The sequence below is a fragment of the Gallus gallus genome, chromosome 17, assembly GCF_016699485.2.
Source record: "Gallus gallus isolate bGalGal1 chromosome 17, bGalGal1.mat.broiler.GRCg7b, whole genome shotgun sequence".
Taxonomy (NCBI): domain Eukaryota; kingdom Metazoa; phylum Chordata; class Aves; order Galliformes; family Phasianidae; genus Gallus; species Gallus gallus.
Window position 1 is genome coordinate 7,256,965 of NC_052548.1, and position 13,967 is coordinate 7,270,931.

Here is a 13,967-nt window from a genome sequence, read left to right on the forward strand (position 1 = left end):
TCCTGTCACCGGTGCCAGAGCTTTCAGTTATTTATCCTGGGATTTTTAAGGCTATCCCTCAGTCTGGCAAATCCCCATTCATCGAAGCTCCAAAAGGTTTTGAGAATTCTGACCTTACACTCTCATCATTCCTACCCCAATAACACCTGAGCCACCCGGCTAAGCAGGGCCTTCCCAACCAAGTTTACTCCACAGGTGCAAGGAAGGTTTGAGCACATATATCCATATGGCACTCTTTATCCGTGATTAAAGACAACAGAAACGCAATTGATAGCAGTAGGAGCAGAAGTCACAAAACCAAAAGGCTCCTGGAGGCACACACATCCTACCTCCTCCCAGACACAAAGACTGCACGGAGAAAGTTGAGGCACCCTCAGCTCCTGATCAAGGGGAGTTCACGCTCACATACACAGCAGAAAGAGAGTCATAATAAAGGCATCAAACTCAGTGCTCATCTGAACCACAACGACAAATCACACTCCTTCCTTAGAAGCATTAAAGATGCACATTCGCATAGCCAGGCTCTAGTTGATAGTGCCATGCTTCTCACCAAAGATTTTCTAGTTAAGAAAGACTTACCTGAATCTTCAGGGCAACCCGATCCAAGCAGGGCAAGCCAACCAGGCACCCATTACTCCAACCAAGCTGGAGCAACCCCAACCAGCAGGAAATAAGATGGGAGTGGCTGCTGCAGAAGAGCCTCTAACACAGGCTGAGAGCCTCGTTATGCCCTTAATTGGGTTCTAAACCTGATGAACCTGCTACTAGTTTTCTATGGCTCTAGATAGCATCACCTGTTGTTCGGAGTGTTTCTGCCCGGCTGTGTGATTGCAGAGCAGGTCGCAGGGACCATGCTGCTGCTTTGCCAGAAAATTTTAAGCAAGTTGAGTTAACGAGGGAATAAAACACAAAGAACATCTAGTAGCTTTAATATTACAAGTTAGCTGCATGGGTATCGCATGGTTAACATAAAACTGCTAATTGCTCCATTGCAGAGTCAGGAAAGGATATCTGAATCAAACACAGGAGCTTCCCTCGCTGCTGCCCTTCATAATTTGGATCACAAAACAAAAGCCAAATGAAAATCCCTGAAAGCACACTCTGTACTTCGCCCTGGTGAGCTCTGAATCCAACACTGCTTGGTTGAGTTCCTGCTTCCCTGCGAATGTGCCACACCAGTGAGTGGACTGCAAGCATTACAAGGAAAAATTTGAACCAACTATCCAAGAAATCATCCTAAATTAAATAGAAGCATTTAATTTTTTGCATGGAAGGGGCTTAATGATACAGCTTTCTATGAACTCAAAGATAGGATGCGGATCTTGATCAGCATTGACATAAAAGGCGTCTTCATAAAACTCCTCCAGATCCTTGACGTTCCTCTGATAGATGTCCACGCGTTTCTCAATGTTGTCCTCCTTGTCTTTGGGGTTCTGCTTGAGGCGGGCTTGGATCTTCGGAGTGGGTGCTGGTCTGAGTGTTGTGTGGTATCTGCAGATGAGATACAAATGCCACCTCTTCAGCTCAGTCTGAGGACACAGCAGCCATTGCCTGAGTTACTCCATGGTTTTGCCTATCCCTGTTCCTTTCTGGTCTAGGCTGGAAATTTCAGGGTAAGTTAACTGACATTCCTGCTCTCAAGAATGTCAGATACTCAAGAACCAAGAGGTCCTCTTGAGGTGGTGCAGAGACTGCTGCTTGTGTCTAATGCTTCCCATAAGCTGCAGAGAAACCCCTGTCCTGTGCCCAATGCTGCAAAGTAAGAAGCACTTCTGGATCTTTCCAGCCCCGCTCCCCCGATAACCAGTTGTGCCTTTGATTCCTACCAGTGTCTATTTCTGGGAGGATAAAAGGTAGAATGTAATTCTTGGTATGTTTTTATAGTAGCTGGAGATAAAAAGAGCTTGATTCACTCTGAGGTAGATTTTAGTTACTTCTGATATCCAAAATGCTGGAATTTGGCTCTCCTGAACCCGCAGCTGTGGATCCACTACTCAGCGGTCCTCAGCGGGCAGAGGATTTCCATCAGCAGAGTCCGGCCCAGCCTGCCCACACAGCTGATGCCAGGAGGTATTCAGACAATGATTCTGTATTGCCAGAGGCTCCAAGCAATCGCTAAAAGCTCTTTTGCAAACACGTATTTAAATTTTCTGCCACAGTAATTCTGCTTCTGACCGATCATCTCCTGCGCCCTCCGCCTCTGATGTCACAGAAGCAGTGCGTCCCTCTGCAGCAAAGCCACTTCTCCTGAAACCACTGGGAGAGATGCAACAACAAGGAGGAAAGCGGAGCCTCTGCACGGAACTGCATTACAGCTCCAGCTGGCACCAAGATGTGGGAGCAAAATTCATTCCACGTGAGGACTGTTTAGGACACCCGCCCTCCTCACTGCACTGCAGCCACCAGTGCAGCTTTAATATAATGATGAGGATTAGATACAGCATCTAAAACAATTCAATTCGCGATGAATTTGGAAGCAATAAAACCCAGACTTTGGAAGAAGGAAGCGTGTTAACTGGAGCAGATACCAAACAGGCTAATCCTAATGATAAGAAATGCAAAGACTGTGAATGATTTGCTTCGTGCCGTTCATTTCTTCTAACAGCTGCATTGCTTATTACTAAAACAAAGAGAACACTTACTGCAAATCACTGCTGCTGTCACCAGTTAATGTTGCACCTAGAGTGAGATGTCTGAATAATCACATCGCTTTGGCACAAACCCAGTATTTAGGGCCTTATCTTTGAGGGTTCCGTGTCTGTCTTTGATTCAACGGGAGGCATTTACACATTAAGACTGTGAAATAGTGCTGTACAACTTCAGTGTGGGGAGTTATCCATTGGAGATAATAAAACAGCACAAGTGACAGTTGGAGTTCCAGCCCCATTTGCAGCAGAGATGTAGGGTGGTCCCCCAAAACACAAGGGTGGAGAAGGCAGCGACCTGCAGTCCCCTGTGAAATGAGGCCATGTGAGTGCCCGTGAGACAAACCAGCACATCTGAGAACCACATTTTACAGCGACTCTGTGACTCAGACAAGTTTGCTCTACTGAGCAGGAAATGTATTTAATATCTCTCAGCGGACAGAACCATCACAGCAGCGGGGGAAGTAAAACACAGCAAGATTTCCATCTTCCCCAGCTGGAAAGCCTTCAGAATTCCCAAGGGAATGTCTGAAAACCATCTGCATTTAGGCCAGGTTTCAGACATCTTCCCTCAGCATTATTTTTACCGAGCAATTTAGTCGCCATTAAAATGTTAAGAAGGGAGCTACTTGCTGCTGTGCATTTCAGTCTCTGGGATTTTAAGATGCCCTCTTCTGCAGAGAGGAGCGTACAGTAACAGATGGGTGGGTTGGTATTTGAGTAGCTATGAAAATTTTAACTTTTCTTTTAAGGAATCCCTGAGCACGAGTACAATATTCCTGAGGTTCCTTAGATTTCTATGAAGTCTACTTGCTGCTTTCATCTTGCTGGCAGTCTTAAAAAAAGAAAAAAAAACATTAAATGTGAGATATTAGTGCTAACCTTTCCCCTGTGACTGGATCAATCCTCCGCTGAGACAGTCGTTCGATGATGGATTCGTAGGGAAGATTGAAGAAAAATACCCTATGGAGAACATAATGAGTAAGAGCATTAACATCCCGAGAACAGCACTGGCAACGTTCAGAGCAGGAGTTAATCCCTACCCTAATGGAACAGGACACACAAACATGGAAATGTCCATCATGCATTGGTGTATCAGAAGGCAGTAGTATATGCACAGAGTGTTTTCTGGTTCCTCTCCCATCTCGTTGAGATCTCCAGGCTAGGACAGCAGTTATTGCGTTTCAAAGGCAGGACTGAGTAGCACAGTGCAGTGACAGAGCTTAACATACACCCACGCCGGGGCACAGAAAGCAGCATGGAGAGGCATGACCCCACTGACAAGAAGCCTTACTGCTAAGAGGAAAGATTAATGCTTGGTTTTAAGATCAAAATCTGCAATTCTCATTGAGTCTGAACAAGATACAGTTGCTCAGCACCCTAAAACGTCCGACCCCAGTGTCAGGGGTGTGGGTTTTGTGCTGTGAACAGAGCATGGGGTGGGACAGGTCAGCTCCTTTCATCTGCCTTACGTGAGAGCCCTGATCTGAATCAAGGATGCACAACCAGAATGCAACACACATTGCTATGGAGCCCAGCCACGCTGTTGTGCCCATCCCACAGTGACCCCTCGTTGGCAGGTTGGTTCCACACAATGGTTCTGTCCATTTTATATTCTGGTTCAAAAACTCTTCAGCAGAAAATTCTCAATGAATTCTCATAGTGAGATTGAGTGGATGTGAGCCCCCAGGCTGGGGGAGTCCCACAGCCATTGGAAGAGACCAGGGGAACAAAGTACATCAGGACAAGGGTCACATCTAATGGTTAATTTAGAGCGAAACAAAAAGTAAAGCTGCCCTTGAATACTCATGAAAATAAACTTTTACCAGCTGAACAAGGCCTGAAGGCTGTAAATACGTCTTTCTTTATAAAACACCTTGTGCTGCTGCTGCCTGCAAGGCCCAACTTCCCACTTGGGCTGTCTGCCTCTCGCAGCGATGCGCACGCTTCAGACATTCACCAAAGGAACATTTTACACTGACTGGGTGGGATCAGACCAGATGAAAGGCTGAGCTTTGCCTCGGCATGCACAGAGCAGATTACTAGAATCCTTTGTAGGATTTAAAGTTATGAAAATCATTCTCTCTTTTCAAATGTTTACAGATAATGACTTCCTTTCACACCGCGGTAACAAAACAACAGCCAGGAATAAAACATTCAAGCTCTTGGAGATTCCAAAGACAGGAAGAGAACAACAGTTCCAACACTCTTTTATCCCATACACTCTTAACATTTTGTTTTTCTTTGTTTCTGTTGCCCAACAGTGGCACAAAAACGTGATTGTCAGAACAGGTAACATCTGATGATGCATCTCGAGATGAATATTCTAGTAGAGAGGAACAACACTTATACAGTCATGATAATTGATACGGCTTCCCATTATATTCTGAAATAAACAGAACCACTAAAGGATTATAACCCGGCGTATCAAGAAAGCTTGTCGTAATTCATAGTTACCAACTCAGGAAGTATTACGGTGTTTGAAACAGAAGAGCCTAAAAAACTCCACTTAAAAAGCTGCCAACAAAATGAACTCTGAAAGCCTTGTCTGAGATTCCCTTCTTTTCTACACAAGATGCTTCTTATTATCCAGTCTGGTGTCACCATTAAAGAGAAGTGTCGGGGGAAGATGTGGGAGAGTACAGACATTGCTGCTAATATGGATTTCTTTCTTCCCCCGATGCATGGTAACAAGGTGCACGTGGGACACGCAGCACAAACTCCTGATGTGGCCCAGCAGAAGGTGGGACCCCACGGCCCCCAGAGGTGCAGCACAGCTGGAGCCCCGGGGCTGGCTGGGTAACGCCTCTCCAAAGCAGGAAAAGAAAGGGAAAAACAATGGAGCTATCAGGGATATTTGGAATGCTTCCAATTAGAAAGTGTTATTACTGTTTTGAAGGAGACACGTACTGCACACTCGTACTCACACGAGTGAGACCTATTTATATGCACTCTACAGTGTTGGTCTTCTGGTATTTCTCGAGCCTCAAGCTGTCCAGGTAATGCCTTTGTTGGATTTCTCCTAGAAATCCTCTGAGACAGAGGGCTGCGTCCACGACCCCGACCCAGAGCTCACAGCTGTAATGGGAGCAGCTCCTGGCAAGCAGTGGGCTCGGAGCTTGGCCCCTTCTGCATACAGTCCTTTGTTTTTCTTCCCCACATCAATGCATCCTCTGTAAAGCTCACGTTAGGAATCAGCCAGGCTTTGTATGTTGTAATGTGTCACAACTTCTATCAAGGGGAAATATGAAACAGATGTCATCAGAATCAGTAGACAGGGAGGAAAGGAAACACAGCCTCATATCAAAGGATACTACATTATACTGCTAGATTAGCATCTAGCACAGCTTCTCTTTCAGAGTTGGCAAGCTGTTAGTTCAGCTCTGCAACAGGTGAATAATGTCAATCAGCAGCAGCACGAGGTGCGCTCCAGGACGGGCTGGGCACAGACCTTCCAGGAATCCTCCCTTCTGAGCCACAGGCTCAGCTCCCTGCCTGGGGACAACCCCAGACCATCAGCACCCAGTTACAGATCGCCGTTCTGTGGAGTACAACTTGGCAGCACTCAGCCCAAACCTACCACTGAGTGGACACACTGCTGCCAGATGCAGGAGTGAACCAAGCGACTCGTAAGCAAAGCTCTGTCCTCTCTCCTTTGCTCTCCATCCCAGGAGAGGGATGGGAGAGAAGGTCCAGTCCCATCAGCTGGCTTACACAGATAATAAAACCAGGAACAAATGTCAAAGGGAAAAAATCTTATGTTGAAACCCTGCTTATTTCCCACTGTATGTGGTGATTGCTAAGGTCCCTTCCAACCTAAGCCATCCCACGATTCCGTGATTCTATTTGTCTAATCTACTGCAGCTTTCAGATACATTAGAGACATTAAACTCCAACAAATTAATAATGTTGACGACATCTTCACTGTGCACGTAGTCAAAGGCCCTGTTATGGGAACTATCTGCCTTTGGATGATGATGAAACACATGGGGCCTCCAACAGCTGGAATATAATGCTGTTTTCCTACCGGCCATCTGCTATTCCAAAACGGTGTTCCAATTGCTTCTGGCCTTTCAGCACTGTCACTGGGGCATCCTGATGGCTTCCCTTTGCAAACAGAGAGAAGGTAAAGGTGTTGATGGCAGAGCTTTTTGGAGAAACATGTCATAGCCGTGCAGTAAATGAAGGAAGCATTTCTGACCTGCACAGCAGCATTCTTCTAATCCTGAGCAATGCATTTGTTCCAGATGGCAACTTAGTTAACCCAACTTATTAACAACTGATAGTGCTGAGAGTTGTCCTCAGGAGAATTTTTGGGGGGATGGTTTTCCTGTTTTGTGGGTATAACATCACAGTCTCAAAGCAGAAAACAGAAAAAAAGGGTGTTGTATGCCTGAATCTGACACCATCAAGCTGGGGATTAGGGCACGCTTCTCTTCCCCAGGTGGGTCCTGACAGCCACCTCCAAGGATGGCCCCACTGCCCTCCCAGCTGCCTTCACAGCCATGAGAAGCAAAGCTCTGCCCGTAGGCCACGGCTTTCTGCAGGTCTTGGTCCTGTAACGTCAACATAGCTGCTCTGTGAGGCTGACCTGGAGGAATGATGCAGATGTTGACTGTTCTGGACCTGAGCTATTTACTTTGGTCAGATTCTCATTGGCATTTCCTGTTACCTGGAGTTACTCTGGATCAACATCAGTGGAGGAGGGGAACGCAAAGCCAAACCCTTTTTGTAAGCCTACTGCCTGTGAAGTCTGACCTACACCACTAAATCTAATTGAATTCATACATCGTTTACATTTAAGGATGTAAAGGGAATGTGACATAATACCTGAGAACACTGAACTCAGAATCTTGACTCCTTAATTGGCATTTAAAAGCAGGCAGTGCTGACTCGCCTGTGACTGTGCTGGGGCCAGAGCAGCCCTTGCAAGAAAGTTGGGACGCTTGAATTAAAACAAAGCCAACAACAATGACAACAAAAACCACCAAAAGCACAGCACTGGGCCACTTCTAATGCAGCATTTAAACTTTTGAGTTGAAACTGCAACTTTAAAAATAGTAAGCTATTCATCTTTCCCTTATTTTCTTGACTCCTATATATCTTCTCCCGTGCAGGCAGGTACCAGCTGCCATACTCCCATTCTTCACGCTCTGCACTCTGCAAAAAAAAGAGGCCCCTGCTGGCCAATTCTTGTTTAAAATTGTGCATAATTGATAGTGGCAAATCTACCCCAGCTGTGTCTAAAACCTCTCCAGGGGCAAGAAAAACACTCTCTGTGACTGTCATTAACTACTAAATTAGCAAGTGCTCCTGGCAGTTTACAACATACCACATCAGTCTGCTTTTCTTTAAATAAAAAAGGAAAAAAAATAGAAGGTGAGGATCAGATGCCTGTGTGATCTCAAAGTTATGTCAGACTTTGCTGGCAGAACTTTGACAGAAGCCCCAGCAAAACAGACAGTGGGAAGGGTGAGTGGGAGAAAGAGCAAAAGGGAGAGGAAGGAGAGGGAAGGACCCGAAAACTACGCTCTTTTTTAGGCAGACAAATAGAAAATGCTAAGCTCAAGATGAGAAAATGGAGGCTTTGGTAGGGTGTGATACATCTTTGACAATCTGGAGATGTTAACACAGTGTTATCTGATGCTACAGACTAATTCCCTATGGAAAGGAACTCACCTGGAGGACTTCGTTCTGGCAGCACAATGGCTACAATCTGTGTGTTTGAGATATAAAGCTGGAAAAGAAATGAGGCTATTGAAGTGTATGGATGCAGTGGCTCCCTAATGGGCTGCCACAGGTCGAATCCTTGTGTGGTTATTGGCACAACGCAAGCTCCTCCCTCTGGTTCATAAAGCAGAGCCAAAGCAGGTGGAGGAGGAAATAACACAGTTCTCACAAAAGGATGGAGTAGCCCTGGATGCATTATGGACTGGCCTGACAGAGAGATAAGACCCATGGCTAAGCCACAGACCCGCTGTTAAAATTGACCACAGCTGTTTTTGTTTAAAAGTTTCCCAAAATACAAAAAAAAACCCAAACTTCTGGATCAAGCCAAGCAGGGGTAAGGTGGCAGGCTTGGTCAAGGCACAAGTAAAATCTGCATTGCAAAGAAGTGCTTTTCTTGGGTAGCACCACTGAGATTTCACAACAATATGGCAGATCAAGTTAGCAGTTCAACCTGAGAGGGAAAGAAAGGTTCAGACTTGAATCCAAGTGACTCCTCTCAGCTAAAACCCTGGTCACTTTGTCTTTATTGACGTTTTAGCCTGACGCCAGGCTTGGATCAAGCAGTTCCCCTTTAGAATGTTCCCTTTCCTGTAGTACAGACACACCTTGAACCTGAAACCTTGGCTAAGCCACATCTCAAGAGCCCATGCACAGGACTCTGTGCACACCCTATTCCATAATTACATTCTGCATTTCCAAACTCCCTCATGGAAATTGGTTACGTGGATCCCACCTATGTCTTTCCCAGCCTTGTTCAGCTTCCTCTCAGTGTAGCTATAAACCAGGTATTCTGCCCGTGGGTACCCAGACTACAAATGATCTTCTAAGGCTGAACTACTGACTGAACGTGGATCTTAGTCTATCTCCTACCCTAAATACTGCTTTTGCATCTCCCTGCAGTGGATGAAATGAACCTTATCTCTTATTTATGGATGGAGGTGTTGGGAGGTTTTATTCAGCAATGCCTTTCAAGTTCCAGGATCTCTTCTGATGAAGGATGCCTGGCTCTATTTTGGGAAGTTATTTCACCCTCTAGGTTTGGACCACGAGGGAAAATACATTGCATAAAGACTAAAGCACAGGTTAATCAGCACAAACGTTTCCTTGTTGAGCTCCTACAAGGACTCACTTGACAAGCTATTTCCAGACGTGGGGTCTTCCTTTTCAAACGGATGCATTTCTGTAGGATGACTCCAAAAGGCAGCTAAATGTGCCACAATTCCCAAGAGGCATCTTCTGGCCAGGGGAGCGAGATGAGCATCATCCTCCGGAGCTGCAGATGTTCTCTTCACCGACCGTATGAAGCAATGACCCCATGAGGTGCTCTCCACCAGCAGTTAGACATGCTCAGCCTCCAACAGCTGCAGGGATGGGGTCCCTGGGCAGCCCACCCTCCAGCCATCACAGTGACTCTGCAGGTGCCACGTGGCTCACGCTGTAGGAGCGGGCACAGCCTTGCAGGGCAGAACCACGGGCTGGGTCTTCAGCTGGGAGAAAGCAGGGAAGCTGCTCTGCCATCGTGCAGATGTGCACCCAGAGCCATCCCACGCAAGATGAGCTGCCAGCAGCCTAAGTGCTACATGAGTACAGTGAAAAGCACACATGTACAGAGCAAATGCTTTCATACGAGGGGCTTCCATGCGTTTTTAAAGCTTCTCTTCAGAAGGCAGTATTAACTCTTTCTGTATGCACTAAGTGGCTTGCCTGCATTCAAATCTGCTTTACGTTTCTCCCTTCATTTTCATTCTTTGCCTCCTTACTCTCAGCTGTTATTTGAGCATCTTTGCGTTCTGCCTGGAGTTCATTCCAGCGGTGCTTTATGAATCACAGAATAAGATGGCAGCCAGCACTGCCTCGCAGTAATGTGGCTGCCACGATTCCCACCTTCCATAAGGTTAGTCAGATCTGCCTCCGATAATCGAAAGCCTCTGCAGCCCCGGAGGCCCATGGTTGGGAGCCTGAATCCACTCCCCCCAGTGCAGTCCCGTTTCTCAGATGCCTGCAGCCCTCCCTGCATTAATTACATTCCGCTGAGCACATTTTAACTCCAGGGTTAAGCACTTGGAAACTCGTATCAGAAGCGATGCCTTCGCTGCCTGTCTGCAGCTTTTCTCTGCTACCAACTGTTTCTAAAAAGCACTTTTCCTCCTTACAATTTTCTTCCTTACACTTTTCTTCCTCTTAAATAAACGGAATCAAATTGATAGCAAATGATGTTTAATCTTTAGCGTTCTCATAAGAAGCTACATCGGAGTCCCCCCACTCCACCATTGAAACACAAACTTTTGTTGCTGGCAGGATATTTGGTCTATCAGATGAATTAAAGAACCGACACCAAAAAGTGCACGATGTGGGGGCAAGGGGAGGGAATAAAAGAATGGATTATTATGTGTCATTTTATATGTGTGTCAAAGGAAACCAATTTCATAATAGGGAATAAAAATTCCCTGTTTAAATACTGTCAAATAAATCCTCAAATGTAATAGGGTTCACTTCTGGGGAAAAGAAAACTAAATCCGATTAAATATTAATGCGGCGTAGTATTAATTAAGAGAGAAAAAAGTCCATCAAGAGAACCCCAATATGTTTACTGTGTCCCCAGGAAGCTGGAAAATTTCACAATCAAGTGTGTAAATGTTCTAAAAAAGGGTCCTGAATATTTTATGAATATTTGTCATAAAACAGAAATAATAACCACTGTGCAGAGCTATTAGAATTAATATTTATGCTGCCCGCCATGAAATATTCATGGGGACAGAGAAAGGGGGGCCCGTAAGACAAGAATTAATTTACATTGGGCTTGGTTTACCCGCTGGCTTGATGTTTAAAGACGGGTTGACAAGGCTCCATATGAATCCGTCAGTCACTTGCAGCGGTAGGTGGGGTGAAGGCAGGGGGAGGTGGGGGGAAGCGGGTCCAAGCTGCTGACAGCTCACAGATTGAGTTTCTGACAGCCCTTAAAAAACCTAAACGGCCCCCCACCTTTTTTTCCTTCTTCCATTGCCCAAGGCGCTCTGTACTGCCACCGTTCATCCGATCTCCCCTTCCATCTGCTGAAATTAAGGAATTAATGAGCGCTATACGCTTTACAGCGGGCCCCAGGAATGTTTACTGGTGATTAAATTATAATGCAGCCAAGCTGTATAATTCATGAACCAATTAAAGGAAGTGTTAGTTGATTTGATGGGAAGAGGACGTACAAAAAGCATTTAACTAATAGGGAACCGTGGGCTGCCGGGCGCTTTGGCTTTCTCGGATTACGCGGCTAATTGCTCTGCTTTATAGGGCTGTCACAGATAGCCATACATATTTCATTGTTCTCAAATACTTCAATTGTTTGCTTTCGTGTTGCTGCTGTAATATGTAGAAGCCCAGCCAAACTTCAGTGTAGTTAAAGCACTACTCTGCAAAAGCAGGCTGCCTCGAGAGGAGGGGACGAGAGGGGCAGGAGGAGAAGGCTGGCTGACAAAGGAGAAACTTAAAGCCGTAGAGTTAAATGTCACTCAGCAATTACATGATTAAAAGGTGCAACATATGATAGTCTTTTGTTTTACAACTTTTTGGACACTAATATTCTATGCTGACTTCACCACAGAGAAAATATTGGTAAACTAAGCTGCGTTTTTGTTCTCAGCACCGAGGAGCAACAGAAATAGGTGGAGAGAGAAATATATTAAGAAACAAATCCAGCGGGGAGGAGTTCATTTGCTGCAGTTATTGAGAATAACACAGCACGTCTTAACTTACGTGGTTCGATATTCCAAGATGCTGAGAGATGAAGGAGGCTGCTTTCCCACCTGGGAAAACACTCGGTGTCGAACGCAGAGCTGTGCTTGGGGTCCATACCAACAGCCAAAGAACAGCAGGTTTACCACTACTGCCATCCCACAAAGCACTCTCTGCTGTCTGACAGGGAGAGGGGTTTGATGGAAGAGGCCCAACAGTCAGTCGGGGTGCTCCTGTCCTCAGTCACCCACATGTGCATTTCTCCACCAGTGAAGCCCCCAACCTGCACCCAGAACTACATCTTACATGAACTTACAAGATGGAGAAAGTGGGGGAAGATGAATACCACAAATAGATGCACTATGCTGTGGTCAGCCCTTGAAATCTACTGAATAAAGAACAAGTCAGGTTAATGCACTATTTCTGCAGCCCAGAACTGCAGGCTGAACTTCTACAGGTCCCTAATCAGACACTGTCACCCACCTGAGGAAGACCATGGTAATTCTTGACCTCCTGCTTAATTTAGAGCGTTACCTTTCAAAGCACTGTACGAATACCAACTAAACAACATTCAAAACATCCTATAACGTAAAGCTGATCATCTGGTCCATCTGTCCCCTCTCTCCTGCATTGCCTCTCCCTATCACACACCCCATGCTACAGCACAGGGCATTGAGTCCCCTCTCTGAACCCATGGGCTCCAGAGAACCCAAGGATGCGCACCAATCTTCCAAAAGCAAAACTCTGCAATCCACACCATTTTAAGAAAGGTTTTGTTAGGGAGGGACAGCCAAGAGCTGGTGCACAGGATTACTCTTTAAAATGTGCCAGCTTCCATTGGCATTCCAGTGACAAACCATCTCCCAGCCAAGCACCACAACGTTCAACTAACAACATCCATCCCTGTCCTTCACTTCTGCTGGCATCGTTCTGTTCTGAGTAAAAGCTACACCAAAGCAGAAGAGCAGAGTACTTTTGCAGTCCAGTGCAGGAGTTCACCAACACAGCGCAAGAGACTTACAGTCAGTGAGCATTTGCTTTTTTTCTAAAAAGCAGAATGTCTCTAAAAAGTCCCTGAAAGAATCACTTTCTTTATTCGGAACTGCTACATGTTGTTCATTTGTTCTTAGCTTCTGGGTTAACAAATGCAGAATTTTGGCTTAAGACATCAATAGGCATTCTCTGAAATAAGGGAAGGTGATTCCAACTGCACAGTATAAGAACATGCCTTTAACCTACCATGTGGTTGAGTGAAAACTGAACTGCCTGCTCTAGAAAATAAAAAGGTTAAATTCTTTGTGAGCTTAAACTCACTCGAGTGGGCAGAGCCCAGGATCAGGAATCTGCTAACACAGCTGAAAGTCAGTATGTGATATTGGTAGCCTTTGAATTATACCACTGTTGGATTAATATAGCTCTACAATTTCAGAAAGTCTATTAAATACACTGAGGACAGCATTTGTGTGCGAGTCCATGGAGAGAAAAGGGGGCACCTCACAGCCTTGTCCCAGAAACAGTGAACTGCATCAGCGTGGGCCTTACGAGGGGGAAGAGCAGAGGTGAGATGGGGGCCCAGAAACCACGTTCTGCCCATGATTACTAACAGGAAACGTCAAAACTTGGCAATGTCACAAAATCCAGCAGAAAGTATTTTCTTTGTTGCTTTTGAAGTATCTCGGATACAATCAATCACACAGGAAAAAAAAACTTCTCTATTTTGGTTCAATGTGGAAAGGGCTATTTGCATTTCAATATGTTCAACTTATCCTGCCAATAAAAACATGGAATCATGAAGAAGAGATCAGGCCACTGGAGTGAAAAACAAGAGATGACATCCTGCAGACCTTTCAGATAAAACGGCTCCTT

The 13,967-nt window shown here is 45.5% G+C and overlaps 1 protein-coding gene across 3 annotated transcripts in view; it reads right to left on the bottom strand.

Annotated features, from left to right (window-relative positions):
- Window positions 1–1,236: 1,236 nt before the first annotated feature.
- AK8 (adenylate kinase 8) overlaps window positions 1,237–13,967 on the bottom strand; it is a 71,545-nt gene continuing 58,814 nt past the window's right edge. For all 3 annotated transcript variants that reach the window (XM_025141418.3, XM_046901875.1, XM_428077.8), the window contains 2 exons: window positions 3,528–3,608; window positions 1,237–1,491 (listed from right to left, as the gene is read on the bottom strand). In XM_025141418.3, the coding sequence (XP_024997186.2) occupies window positions 1,242–1,491; window positions 3,528–3,608 (331 nt within the window). In that variant the 3' untranslated portion in view covers window positions 1,237–1,241. The remainder of the gene's footprint in view (window positions 1,492–3,527; window positions 3,609–13,967) is intronic.